The 15,438-nt window shown below is 35.5% G+C and overlaps 1 protein-coding gene across 1 annotated transcript in view; it reads right to left on the bottom strand.

The window, feature by feature from the left end:
- Positions 1-9,732: 9,732 nt before the first annotated feature.
- The window catches only part of LOC103606843 (zinc finger B-box domain-containing protein 1-like), a gene marked incomplete at its 5' end in the record, with an annotated part of 21,543 nt that continues 15,837 nt past the window's right edge, over positions 9,733-15,438 (bottom strand). Inside the window, 2 exons of the mRNA XM_008591381.1 lie at positions 9,733-10,006; positions 11,795-11,933. Of these exons, the coding sequence (XP_008589603.1) occupies positions 9,880-10,006; positions 11,795-11,933 (266 nt within the window). The remainder of the gene's footprint in view (positions 10,007-11,794; positions 11,934-15,438) is intronic.

Genomic DNA, 15,438 nt, shown 5'->3' with positions numbered 1-15,438 from the left:
CCATGTTGCCTGGCTTGAAAACATAAGCTAGACCAACTCAACTTCTCCATTTTGATTTAGAGTTGAAAAAACAATTCAGGAGACTGAAACAGCTGTGTGAGTAGGGCTGAGAGGGAGGCTATGAGATAGAGTGAGAGACCTGAATGAACCCAAATAAATTAAATCCTCGGGCACTATAGAAAGTAGGATGAGCAGAAGCAGCTGTTGATAGAGAAAGATAGAGCTAGTGAGGCAAGAAAAGCAGCCATGAGTGTCCGTGACCATCCTGAGGGGGAGGCCCCAGGAGCCCTTAATTCCCCTCGAGGCCAGCTCTTCTATGGCTCCTGTTCTTGGATTTCCACACAAGTTTACTGCTGACAACAATATATCTCCCTTACTTTCAGGATCCTGAGTGGGTTTCCAAACTTGAAGAAAAAAGTAACTAACTAGAAGTCAACTAGCAATAAAGTTGGGTAAAATGGCCTAAAGTTGGGTAATTCTTGGATGTTTTCAATGAATTGACAAGGAGAAACTATCTTCTCTCCATGCTTCTCTGGAGTCGAGTTTTATAGCAAAAAGATGAAAATTCAGTCTCGTATCTTCACAATTCTGCAACAATGTAAATCCCAGAATATCAGCCTGAAAATGGGGCCCAGAGACCTTCTAGGGCTCTAGGACACAGATCTCAAGTTTTGTAGTAGAATTCTTCCTTCAATCTTACAAATAACCCCTTTATTTAAAATATATCCAGGCATACACTCTTTTGGTGAGCAACTCAGTACCCTTCATGCTCCTCCCCCAAATCACCAAACCCTAAGTGTCCCCAGAAAGCAGTTTGAAAGCAATTAATCTCTCATTTTATACATGGAGTGTAAAGGATTTGAACACTGCTTTATGGGAATATAACAGTGATGCTTCTCCCACAAAAGGTTGAGATCTGTGGTAAAGCCCTAGAAGATCTCGGGCCCTATTCTCAGGCTGATATTCTGGGAGTTATATTGTCACAGAATTGTTAAGATATGCGACTTTCTGGGAACCTAACAGTGAGGCTTTATCTCTGGGACCATCTGTAATTCCTGGATCTATTATACTGATATTTGACATTTCTATAAGAAGATATTATTTTATATTTGTTCTCTGTGTATTCTTGTGAAAATTCCAACATAATAGGTTTCAAAATAGCCTAATATTGGAACATCCATTTGAAACAAATATTTCATATCACAGCATTTTTAACACAGTGCATTGAAAGTCATTGCCAAAGCAGATTAGATTTGGGCATTAGCCCAAAGACTGAACTTTAAAGAGATTTGGAATGTTTCAAGAAGTCCTAAGGTGAAAAGTTGGAGCTGAATAATGATGAGGTCTCTGTTTGTGTAATGAAAGTACGCTTTTGTAAAGGCATAAAAAAAAATAAAAAAAGTGGTATGGATTATATAAAAAATTGAGGAATTGAAGTACAGTAGTATCTCTTAAACTTGACTTGTTTAAATCTCAAAAAGGTTGGTTTCTATCACATATTTTAAAAAACATTAACTGCAAAATCTATTTACTGTGAAAACAAGCAGGTATAAATCAGTAATGAGGACAGCATTAGAGGATGTGACAGATGCCAGTTGCCTTCAGGTGCCTCCACTTCACGTCTTCCCTAGTAACACAACCCTCTGTTGTATTTTTACTCTATGCAGCAATGTGCCCACTTAAGTGACCACATTTCCAAATTCTCTTGCATCTAACCTGACTAGTATTGGCCAATAAGATGCAAAAACTATTGTGTGAGACTTCCAGGAAGACTGGTTTATTTTTTTATTTTTTTTCCTTTTTGTCTTTTTTCGGGACCAGTAACGGGATCGCAACCCTCGGTGTCACGCCCGTACCGCGACCGGCAATGGGATTGCAACCCTTTTTCCTTTTTGTCTTTTTTCGGGACCAGTAACGGGATTGCAACCCTCGGTGTCGCGCCCGCACCGCGCTCAACCAGTGAGCAGACTGGCCTCTATATGGGATCAGAACCCTCGGCGGGAGTGCCGCCGCGCTCCCAAGTGCCGCACTCTACTGAGTGCGCCACCGGGCCGGCCCCAGGAAGGCTGGTATAAAAAATGCCCTCCCGGCTACAAGGTACCTATCTGGTTCTTCCCACTTCCCTTTTCTTGTTGCCTGACATTCAGATTGCGATGGCTAGAGACCTGCAGCCATCCTGGGTGATGAGACAGCCTTGAGGAAGGAAACAACACAGTAATATGTAGTTGCCACAGTAGCTTGTGACTGTCTGCTACCAGAACTAATTTCCTCCCAAGAGAAATTAACTTCTATTTCATTCCACTGTTATGTTGTGCTTCTTATATTATAAAATTAAACCAAATACTAACTGATTTAATAGCCTAATCTATAAGATATTCTTCTAAGGCTGTGGCACAGAAGGTCAAAGAAAAAGTAAGTGTGATAAATACTTCTGAAAAATAAAATGTGCATCTGTTCATATTCTGTCTGAAGTTCTAGCTCCCATTTCTTAAGCACAGAAGCTCTTTAAGAACACTCATCATTTGAATGAATAACAAAATGTTATCCTATAAAAAATATGACAATTATGTAAAAATACAAAATCATAGAAAAATTTGCTCTAAAACATTTTTTTTCATACTTACGTTAAATATATAACGTTTAATTAATTGTAAAATAGGGATGGGGTACATTTCCCTCCTTGGAAATATTTTAAAACATTTGTACCTAGAGTAATGTGTATTTCTTTTTTCTGGATAGAAAATAATGCACATACTGCTTCCTGCTGGCAGAAGCAAGAGCATATAGAGAGTCCTTTTGTAACTGTTTCCATAACTGTTATTGCATATGCTATGTATTCAAAAAAGAAACTCCATTGATCAATTAATTCTTTTAATTTTAAATATAACTGTCACCTTATGGAGAACATTAAGAATACCCTCTCTTTTTCTTTAACTATGCAAGACATTTGCATTAAAAGAGGAGGATCTTCATTTCCTTAGAGTTCATCTATGACTGCTGGTTATTCCCCAGCTGAAGTCATAATCCTGTTTTCAACATCATAATCATTTACCCAGCAAACAATCAGGGTGTCACTAACAAAGAATTATGACTTTAGGTAGGGGATAAACTACAGGCACAGATGAACTCTGAGGAAATAAACATTGTTTTCATGCAAATGTGGCTAGTAATAAATAACCAGGGATGAAACTTATGATGAAACAGAATATCCTATAAAAACAGATTTGGGGAAGTATAAATAGTATGTTTTTAAATGTTTTCCTCTCTGGAAGTGAGATGCACAGGATGTTTATAAAGTACTGGTACAATTTTAATATTTTAAAATTTTTAATTTGCACATGGGAGAATAAAGCTATAAACACATGGAACAATGTTTCAGAAAGATTTTTTTCATACTTACGTTAAATATATAACGTTTAATTAATTGTAAAATAGGGATGGGGTACATTTCCCTCCTTGGAAATATTTAAAAACATTTGTATCTAGAGTAATGTGTATTTCTTTTTTCTGGATAGAAAATAATGCACATACTGCTTCCTGCTGGCAGAAGCAAGAGCATATAGAGAGTCCTTTTGTAACTGTTTCCATAACTGTTATTGCATATGCTATGTATTCAAAAAAGAAACTCCATTGATCAATTAATTCTTTTAATTTTAAATATAACTCACCTTATGGAGAACATTAAGAATACCCTCTCTTTTTCTTTAACTATGCAAGACATTTGCNTCACCTTATGGAGAACATTAAGAATACCCTCTCTTTTTCTTTAACTATGCAAGACATTTGCATTAAAAGAGGAGGATCTTCATTTCCTTAGAGTTCATCTATGACTGCTGGTTATTCCCCAGCTGAAGTCATAATCCTGTTTTCAACATCATAATCATTTACCCAGCAAACAATCAGGGTGTCACTAACAAAGAATTATGACTTTAGGTAGGGGATAAACTACAGGCACAGATGAACTCTGAGGAAATAAACATTGTTTTCATGCAAATGTGGCTAGTAATAAATAACCAGGGATGAAACTTATGATGAAACAGAATATCCTATAAAAACAGATTTGGGGAAGTATAAATAGTATGTTTTTAAATGTTTTCCTCTCTGGAAGTGAGATGCACAGGATGTTTATAAAGTACTGGTACAATTTTAATATTTTATAATTTTTAATTTGCACATGGGAGAATAAAGCTATAAACACATGGAACAATGTTTCAGAAAGATTTTTTATAAAATAAATTTAGATATGTGCTTTTTAAACATAAACACCAGCTTTATGCATCATTCAATCTAATCGTTCAAATCACTGAAAGCATTCTCTTCGACACTGAGTGACTTTTGTGAATCATTTATGTCACCTTGACCCTAAATTCACTTATTGAGCCACCATTAATTTGTCTGTATATTCAATGATTATGGCATACACTCATGAAAAGTAATTATAATAAGCATTGAAGAGCTCTTTGCAGTTTCAAAAGTAAATTCACTTATTGAGCCACCATTAATTTGTCTGTATATTCAATGATTGTGGCATACACTCATGAAAAGTAATTATAATAAGCATTGAAGAGCTCTTTGCAGTTTCAAAAGTGTTTTCACATTCATTGCTTCATTTCATTCTCACAACATACCTTTGAGCTAAGTAGAGCCAGTATCTTTTTCTCTATTCATGATGAAGGAATACATTCAAATAAGAGATCTGCCAACTAGTAAATAGTGATAACCTGAGGATAGACCCTGTACTTCTCTCACTTTGTAGATCATATTGTCTCCCCTTGGGAAAAATTAGAGACTGAGGTGACTTATCACATCGATCCTACACATTCATTCATTCATTCATCTGCTAGGGGATAAGTGCATAGTGGCAAACAAAATGGATATTATCCATGCTCTGTTGAAATTTACAGTCTAGTTGAGAGAAATACCTTCAAAAATTATACAAATACATTAATAATTATAAGTATTATGAAGGAAAAAGCAGGATGCCATGAAAAAGAATGAAAGGAAAGGAAAAAGGGGAATTAACTGAAATAGAAGTTATGGAAAACCTCTTTGAGAAAGTCCATTTTAAGACCTAAGAGATGAGAAACAACCTATGCCAAAACCAGGATGAGATGAGTATTGCTCAAGATCTGTCCAAAAAATTGATCAAAGGGACAGGGAGAACTGTTTTTCCAGAATCAAGGCATTATTTATACATCTAAGTGCCCTATTTCAGAGGTGAAGTTATTTTGTAACATTCGTTTTGTTCAAGAAATATTTTTGTACACTTCCCATATAAGGCTCAGCATTAAGTGATCTTAAGAGTGGTGGACAGCACTGGTCTGTGTTGTGTGACACACTCAGCAGAGTGTGCTAGATGTGAATGACTTCAGTGGATATTGAACAACATATTAGAACTATCACATACAATTTAATATCAATTTGTTTCCATCATGTGTATGTCTAGAGCTATAAAATCATAGAATTTCACATGGCTATCACAGAACTAGGCAAATCTGGATATAAACTACCAAACCTCAATTGCATGTAAATTCATGTGGTCATTTATCCAATAATTGCTAGAGACACACTGTACTAACTCTAGTATTTGTAATATGGTTGGGATTCTTCTCAAATATCTATAACTCTCTCAGTTCTATAATCCTAACTAGACGCTGTCACTTAACAGCAATTTTAAGCTTGAGATTCAAAAAGAGAGAGCACATCGAAGGTGCTTCAGGCAAAGGCTCTAATCTTATTTAGTTTTTATTTCCTCATTAGACTAATGGCAATAGAATTAAGGAACTTTTCTAAATGTATGGTTATAGGAAGCAAATAAAGGCAGAAGGAGGTCTGTTCTCTGCCACAGAGGACCCTCATGTTTAACTTCAATGTCATATTGGAAGTCAAATGACAAAGTCAGTGGCACAGTTCTTATCTCAAATATTGGTCTGTACTGATGGCAATTAATTATCAGCTAAATATTTATTTAAAAGTTCGTGTAATGTAAAAGGTAATAGCTTTGTATAAAATCTTCTTCTGAGCCAGTTCATAAAAGACTCAAGCTAAGGCCGAATATACAGAAGGAACAACAGTGGCCCAATCCTTCCCTAACAAGAGTAGGACAACACCTCCTTCTTCTTTGTCTGAGAAAAGCATTGAAGTTTTATAAATCACACCCACAGGGACAACTTTTCTTCATCAGAATGGAAAAGGAAGATATTGTCTTAGAGCAAAGGAGGGTAGGGAGAGTCAAGAAACTTTAAATATAAATAGATATGCTAAAAAGAAAATAACATCTTTTCCTATGTTAACAGATGAACAGATGTTGTGGATTGAAAACTCATTAAAACTTAATCCCCATGTGACAGTGTTAAGGGACATGGAGGAATCGTATTATGGTTATTGAAAGTTGCAGAGTTTAAGAATTGATTGGATTGTGAGAACCATGCCCTAGTGAACGGAGTGATCCATTCATGGAGTAATAAAGTGATGGTTTAATGAGTTTCATGGGTGTGGTTTTAACAGCTTTATAAGAAGAGCCAGTGAGAAGGTTAGCTCTCTCTTGCTCAACCATTCCGCCATGTGATACCCAGCATCTCTGTGGAGAGTCGCCACCTCCAAGAAGGCCCTCACCAAATGTGTTCCCTGGACTTTGGACTTCTCAGCCTCTGAAACTAAATGAAATAAATTTTATTTCTTTATTAATTATCCTGTTTCAGGTATTCTGTTATAAACAACATAAATGGATTTATAGAACAGGAAATCCCCATTTTAACTACTGATACTAAAATTCAAAAAGCCAGCAGCCTCATGACAAGATGCCCAAAGGGCTTTTGACACAAATGAACATTCCAGAGTAACTCCCTTTTGCCCTTCTGTGGGATTGATACAAGAAGTGTTAAGAGGACAATAAAAACCACTGAGGAGTTACCCTCTTTTGAAAAATATTTATTTCTTTTGCAGCATTTTATTATGATAATATGTCTGGCTTTCTTGATGCTTATTATCCATGTATGTTAATCACTTTTAATACAGGGCATTTTTATATTAAAAGACATAAGTCTCTCCATTATCATTTGCTATCCTTCCAGTAGATGTTGTGTGTGAATTCCTATACAGTTTATTGCTGCCATGGAAAAAGTATCAGACAAATTTACACTAAACAACCACCTGTCTTGTATAAAGGGATACTACCCAGAAGCACAGAGAAAACAATAGTTTGAACCCTGAGGCATAGCTCTGTTGTGGTGAAAGCATAGTCAATCTTTGGGGACATTTTTTTGACATAAACTCCATAAGGGGAAACAGTCCTAAAATGTCACAAAGTGACAACCACAGAACGATCCCAGCATGTCTTCTCCTGCTCTCTTTTTCATAAGCCCTTAAATTATAAGATTATATAAAACCTTGAACACCCATCAACCACAGGATCTACTGCTACACAACACCAGCCAAACACTTCCACTTGTGGTATTTCCTTTGACTAGCACAACAGTTGTCCAAACTGTATTAGGGTTCTCCAGAGAAAGAGAACCAATAGAATGTGTGTATACATATACATATACATATACATATACGTATACATATACATATACACATACACATATACATATACATATAGCTACACAACACCAGCCAAACACTTCCACTTGTGGTATTTCCTTTGACTAGCACAACAGTTGTCCAAACTGTATTAGGGTTCTCCAGAGAAAGAGAACCAATAGAATGTGTGTATACATATACATATACATATACATATACGTATACATATACATATACACATACACATATACATATACATATATACACATACACATACACATACACATATATATATATATATGGAGAGAGATAGCACGCACACACACACACACACACACACAAAGAGGGAGAGAGAGATGTATTTTAAGGAACTGGCTCACACGATTGTGGGTCTAGCAAGCCCAAGATCTTCAGTGCAGAGCAGCAGGCTGGAGACCTAGTGAAGAATTTATGTTGCAGCACAACCCGAAGGCAGTCAGAAGGCCCCCCTCTACCTTGGAGGACCTCACTTTTTTTGTTTTTTGGTTTTTTTTCTTAAGGACTTCAAACTGATTGCATGAGGCCAGCCCACATTATGAAAAGTAATCTGCTTTACTCAACATTTATTGATTTAACTATTAATCTCATCTAAAAAAAATATACCTTCACAGAAACATCTAGAATAATGTTTGATCAAATATCTAGGTACTACAGACTAGACAAGTTGATACGTAAAATTAACCATTACATTGACCTTCCCTAAATAAGATGCAGTTGGGTCTTTTCTGTGTTTTACTAGAGCATAGTCTGATGAGTTATTATGTCCACTTTATTTTGGTTCCTCTTTTTCTCTTCTAGCATCACTTTTGAAGCTAACAGAAAAAAAACACAGTAATTATTGTATGACTTGGGGAAACAGTCCTAAAATGTCACAAAGTGACAACCACAGAACGATCCCAGCATGTCTTCTCCTGCTCTCTTTTTCATAAGCCCTTAAATTATAAGATTATATAAAACCTTGAACACCCATCAACCACAGGATCTACTGCTACACAACACCAGCCAAACACTTCCACTTGTGGTATTTCCTTTGACTAGCACAACAGTTGTCCAAACTGTATTAGGGTTCTCCAGAGAAAGAGAACCAATAGAATGTGTGTATACATATACATATACATATACATATACGTATACATATACATATACACATACACATATACATATACATATACATATACATATATACACATACACATACACATACACATATATATATATATATATATATATGGAGAGAGATAGCACGCACACACACACACACACACACAAAGAGGGAGAGAGAGATGTATTTTAAGGAACTGGCTCACACGATTGTGGGTCTAGCAAGCCCAAGATCTTCAGTGCAGAGCAGCAGGCTGGAGACCTAGTGAAGAATTTATGTTGCAGCACAACCCGAAGGCAGTCAGAAGGCCCCCCTCTACCTTGGAGGACCTCACTTTTTTTTTTTTTGGGTTTTTTTCTTAAGGACTTCAAACTGATTGCATGAGGCCAGCCCACATTATGAAAAGTAATCTGGAAGAATTTATGTTGCAGCACAACCCGAAGGCAGTCAGAAGGCCCCCCTCTACCTTGGAGGACCTCACTTTTTTTGTTTTTTGGTTTTTTTTCTTAAGGACTTCAAACTGATTGCATGAGGCCAGCCCACATTATGAAAAGTAATCTGCTTTACTCAACATTTATTGATTTAACTATTAATCTCATCTAAAAAAAATATACCTTCACAGAAACATCTAGAATAATGTTTGATCAAATATCTAGGTACTACAGACTAGACAAGTTGATACGTAAAATTAACCATTACATTGACCTTCCCTAAATAAGATGCAGTTGGGTCTTTTCTGTGTTTTACTAGAGCATAGTCTGATGAGTTATTATGTCCACTTTATTTTGGTTCCTCTTTTTCTCTTCTAGCATCACTTTTGAAGCTAACAGAAAAAAAACACAGTAATTATTGTATGACTTGGCTGTCAAATATACACTCTTATTGATAAGTATTTAAAAGACAAACAATGAAACATTACTTTAAATATAATCATGTTCTATTCTATGGTAGGTTTTATAGACAGAGTTATAACTGTTATTTCTTAAAATTCACCAAATTTTACTAATATGATCTATAATAGAGACTACTGCTTGACATACATTTGGAAGAAAAAGCCCTGAAACTTATAATTTCACTAATTTTTATTACTTTGCGAACAAGTCATAAACATTAATAATCAAAATCTTCAGCACACCAACAGGTAATCACTTGGATACTTTTTCTATTAGCTTTACTTTGGGTATTAAGTGGAAAAAGTAAGGAACAAATGATCATTAAGTGCTCTTTGACCATGGCAGTGTGATGACATGTTGCTTGTCAAGAAAATCTTCTTCCTCCTCATCCGCACTGCTCTCAGAAAGTGACAGCAGAGACTGAATCTCGGTATCTTTTCCAGAAGTGCTGGAAATACATTACAAGATCAATACACAATCTACAGAACCAGGTTTCAACTTTTCATTTATCTTCTGATCGATACTATACATGGAAGTCACTGGAGGCAGGCAGATGTAAGGGGGCTGTGTCAGGCCAGGGCCATAATTTTCAATATGCCCAATACATAAGCCTCCTTTTAATGAGAAGTTCTCATCATTTTCCCTCTCCCAAGAAATAAAGCCACAGCGGAACCAAGGAGAGAAGATTTTATGGTCTCTGGTTGTGTTTTCATTGATGATTCAGAAGGCACTTCAGAAATTTGCAAAGCCTCAGGGTCATGATTAAGAACATTCATCCTTACATGGCTGTTTAAGAGAATCCCAATGAATAGACTGCCAGATAAATCACCTCTTTTGTGTACAGTAAATTAGGGACTATGTGGATAGCCAGTCAAGATATGCCAAAGCCAAAATTAATGAGAGCAATTATTTGTTATTTTATTTGTTGCTTTTATTGTGTGTGGTGGGAACTGGTGAAAGCTCTAGCCTAGGTGTCTGAGGTTCGGGAACAAAGATAATGTACGGGAACAGAGAGGAGCCCACATAATTAAGATTTTTGAGTCTTAAATTATCTAGATTTTCAGTTCATGGATGCCACCAAATAATATAAAATAGTTCATCTTGCAATGGTATAACTGTTTTTTTGGATTACTTTTTATGTCCAACACAAGGTAAATCATCAGCTCATAAACTCTGGTCTGTAGACAAGTATAGATCTAACTATTTAGAAGAGAATATAAGAAGAGAAGAGAAGAAAATATAAGGACAAGGTAGTGACTTTTTTGTGACATTTTTAATCTTCAAAAACTGTGCTTTATTCTATTAGCATGTTCTCCTTGTATTTTTAGTATTAGATGTCCTTTATTTTATGAAATGATAGTGAGAGTAAATGTAGGTTTTGTTAATTTCTTTTTAATGACTTTTTAGTGGAAATAATAGCAACCATAAAAATTCATCCTTTTTTTTTAATGTTAGTTGTGTCAGAAATGCAAAAATCCAAGAACCGAAACTAAATGATTCACTTCTTTATAAAGACAGAGTAACAACCAATTGATTCCCTTTTACTGCAATATTAGACTTCAAACCAATCAAAGGAATTTACACTTCAAGGGACTTTTTTTGGACATTTAACTGAGTCCTTCTAGAAGAAACCCTCCTCTTTCTTCAGTAAACTCTAGTGTGTCAATAATAAGCTGACACAATAGACTCCTTTTCTGAAGCACTTTTTAGTATAACCTATGCTCCTTATAAACTGATCACCATCCTTAAATGTTATTTCTTTATGTGAGGAAAGAATGAAATGACAAAAACTAAAATATGACTTTGTTAATAATCTAGACTAAATTTCAGGAAAGAAACTTCTCAATCTTCTGTTCTAAAAATTTTATTCGCATTGGGTAAGATTCTATTGATGCAAAATGTTGAAATTTATTAGTTTAATTAATTCAAGTAAGGCAACTGTTGTTCAATATAAGAAGAAATGCTGAAGAATTATTCAATTCTAAATGTCTTTTCATTTTTATGATACACATTGTGCAGCAAAGAACTATGTGTTCACATTAAAGTAACCACTTTATAAGCCTTTTACTTAATCCTGATAATAGGTCAGCAAAGGTCCCAAACAATTTAGAAAGAATGGTCATATAAAGTGCACATGTGAGGACAATCTTTCTTTATGTAGTAAAGATACCTAATTGAGGTTTTTCAAAACTGTACTGTGCACTGTCTTTACATGTAAACTTCAGGCTTAACTTACCTCCATTTGTCATCTCCACAGAGAGCCCTTGCTTGTGAAGTCTTGAGGAAGTCTGTGGAAGTCTGAGTTACATGCAGCGAGTAGTTGTTGAAAGCTGATAAGTCTTCTGAGGTTAGGCTGTAAAGTTTTTCTGAAGGATCTGAAATATTGTATTTCATGCATTGTCAACACATAAATTCAAGAAACAAATGCACAGCATATTGTATTGGAAGTTTATGCATGATAAACCACAAGAAGCAGTTTTTGACAAAGAGGGTCAGCACAGATTTTTAATTGCCCTTAATTTTCTAATGTTTATGGGATGGTGAAGTGTGAGTTAAGTTTGATCTGAGATTCCAAATTAGGGCATGGATATCAAGTCACATTAATCATATTGATTTTTAAATTCAGTAGACCCCCCTTCTCTGTGAAGGATGATTTCCAAGACCTTTGTGGATGCCTGACACAGTGAATGGTACCAAATCCTGTATATATTATGTCTTTTCTATATACACATACCTATGATAAAGTTTAATTTATAAATTAGGCACAATAAGAGATTAACAACAACAATAATAAAATAGAGCTATTATAATAATGTAATAAAAGTTATGTGACTGTGCTCTCTCTCTCTCTCTCTCTCTCTCTCTCTCATATAGAGCTATTATAATAATGTAATAAAAGTTATGTGACTGTGCTCTCTCTCTCTCTCTCTCTCTCTCATCTCTCTCAAAATATCTCATGGTATGTAATATTTTGGGACCTCTGTTGACCTCAGGTAACTGAAAGCATGGGAAGTGAAACTGTATAAGTGAGGACTACTGCATACACTACACTTACGAAATGTGTCAAATGTCCTGGTCTGAGAATTCACAACATTTCAAAGAAATTCAAGTGATTCTCTTTAAAGCTAGAATACTGTGCAGCTCCTCAACTAGCCTGCATGTTAGACACTTTATCTCCTTTTTCTTATAAGAAATAAAAACTTTACCCCTACACAGTCTAAGGGAAAGTTTAGCCTTGACAAAGTTTCTCTTTCTCTTTTGGCTTCTTTGCTTTGTTTGGGTGAATAATAACTGTCTGTATTTTAAAAAGGGGAGAAACCTTCAATCCTCCCCCTTTTGATGAAGCTAGCATATGATTCATCCTAGGTAAAGATAAATAGTGCAAGTTAAATAAATGAAATGCTTAAGCAGACATTTTTATATAAATTGTCAAAAATTTGAGTATGGAAATAAATATTATTGCTATATTAGAAAGGTCATAATGTCTTCTTTTGCCATTGATGAAATGTAGGAGCCATCTAACATAGTAACATAATGGTACTATAATGATTTTTAAAGCCGTCAAAATTATTGGGTGCTATTCTTCCCTTCATGCTTATGAGAGTGCCAAGCAAACATTTTCCTTGTCAAAAGGAATAAACACCAAGCTACATGTATTCTACCCAGCTCTAAACAGATTTTTGGTTGGGGGGGTGGTTAGTATCAACTTGAAGTTTTTTGGCAAGCAAAGATTCCCCTACTGAAAGTAAATTAGATTATTCCTACTGAAAGATAGACCTCCATATATGTACAGATAGAAGCATCCTTAAAAATATTTAGCACAGTGACTTTCAAATTATAATACATGGATAAATTCAGCAGGCTTAGGATGAGGTTGCTGTCCTCAACATTCTTGAAATCATCAGGACAGCTTTACCTGAACTAGTTTAAGACTGATTTTGGAAAACAGTATGAAGGTTTCTCAAACAACTACAGATAGAACTACCATATCACCCAGCAATTCCACTACTGGGTATATACCCACAGGAATGAAAATCATCATGTTGAAGAGATACCTGCAGTCCCATGTTCATCATAGCACTGTTCACAATAGCCAGGATATGAAACCAACCTAAATGTCCATCAACAGATGATCAGATAAAGAAAGTGCGCTATATATACACAATGGAATACTACTCAGCCATAAAAAAGAATGAAATTCTGCCATTTGCAAGCAATGTGGATAAACTTAGAGAAAATTATGTTAAGTGAAATAAGTCATACTCAAAGAGAAATACCACATGTCCTCATTCATATGTCAGAGCTAAAAAAAAAGAGAATAAAACAAAACAAGTAAACAAACAAAAACAAATAATAATAATAAGTTGAACTATTATAAGAGGAGAGAGAAGAACTATGGTTGCTAGAGGTGGGAAAGGGGAGGAGGGAGGAGAGATTATGAAAGACTGATTAAAGGACACAAAAGTGCAGTGAGATGGAAAAATAAGCCTTATTAGTGTACAGTCAAGCCAGAAATCTATAATCAATAATGTTTTACCTCATGTAACCGAACAACTAGAAGAGAGATTAAACATGCACATCACGAAGAAATGATTAACTTCTGCAATGATAAACAGGTTAATTACTCTGAATAGATCAACACAAATAGGATACATATATTGAAATTCAAAACTGTACCCTATAAATATGTACGATTAATATGTTTTAATAAAAAAGTTCTTAAAAAGATTAATTTTGAAAAAAACAAAAAAAAAGATTCTTAAGCTAAGATTTTTGAAACAACCTAACTACTCCATCCTCACTTACCAAAGATTAGGAAACTGAAGTCCTACAGAAAACTGGTAATTTGTTGAAAGTCACACAATCATGAAGTGAAAGAACTGGAACTAGACCTGAGCTCTTTAGCTCACTGATACTGTAAATCACTATGTTCCAGACTTTAATTCTTTAGCTTTAAGATATTATCTTCTCTTCTATTTTTCCACAAGGTAAAAGCAGACAGGTGACTGAGGAACTTTTACATACCCCAATGAGAGGGAATGCTCCTGTAGAACAGCAGTCAATTAAGGAATTGGAATTGGTAAAATTACAGTACTAAAACCAATAGTAATGCCTGATATAAAGAATACTACCAGATTGAGATATCATATCATCCCACTTAGACTGGCTATAATCACAAAGACAGACAATATCAAATGCTGGTGAGGAGGTGGAGAGAAGGGAATGCTCCTGCACTGTTAATGGGACTGTAAATTAGTACAACCGCTATGGAAAACACTATGAAGTTTTCTCAAACAACTACAGATAAATCTTCCATATGATCCAGCAATCGCACTTCTGGGTATATACCCAAAGAAATGGAAATCATCATGTTGAAGGGATACCTGCACTCCCATATTCATCACAGTTCTGTTTACAAAAGCCAAGACATGGAACCAACCTAAATGTCCACTGATGGATGATTGGATAAGGAAGCTGTGGTATATATACACCATGGAATACTACTCTGCCATAAAAAAAAAATGAAATTCTCCCATTTGCAACAACATGGATGAACTTGAAGAAACTTACGTTGAGTAAAATAAGCAAAGCACAAAGGAATAAATATACATGTCCTCACTCATAAGTGGGAGCTAAGAGAGAAAGAAGAAAAGAAAGACCACAGTGTTGCATTGGACTTACAGAGGGAGAGAACAAGCCTAGGGATACAAAGTGGAGGAGGAAAGGGGGATGGGGGGGAGGTTGAGGATAATTGGGTGGGGGACACGGGGTATAATCACAATTTGTAGTGATGGGCATGCTGCCAGTATGGATCTGGCCATCACATCTTGGGCACAAGTGGTGAAAAATTAGCTTTGTACTCCATGAATATTCATAACC

The sequence above is a fragment of the Galeopterus variegatus genome, unplaced genomic scaffold (genome assembly GCF_000696425.1).
Source record: "Galeopterus variegatus unplaced genomic scaffold, G_variegatus-3.0.2 Scaffold6883, whole genome shotgun sequence".
In the NCBI taxonomy this organism is placed as follows: domain Eukaryota; kingdom Metazoa; phylum Chordata; class Mammalia; order Dermoptera; family Cynocephalidae; genus Galeopterus; species Galeopterus variegatus.
This window is presented reverse-complemented; position numbering and strand designations above follow the sequence as displayed.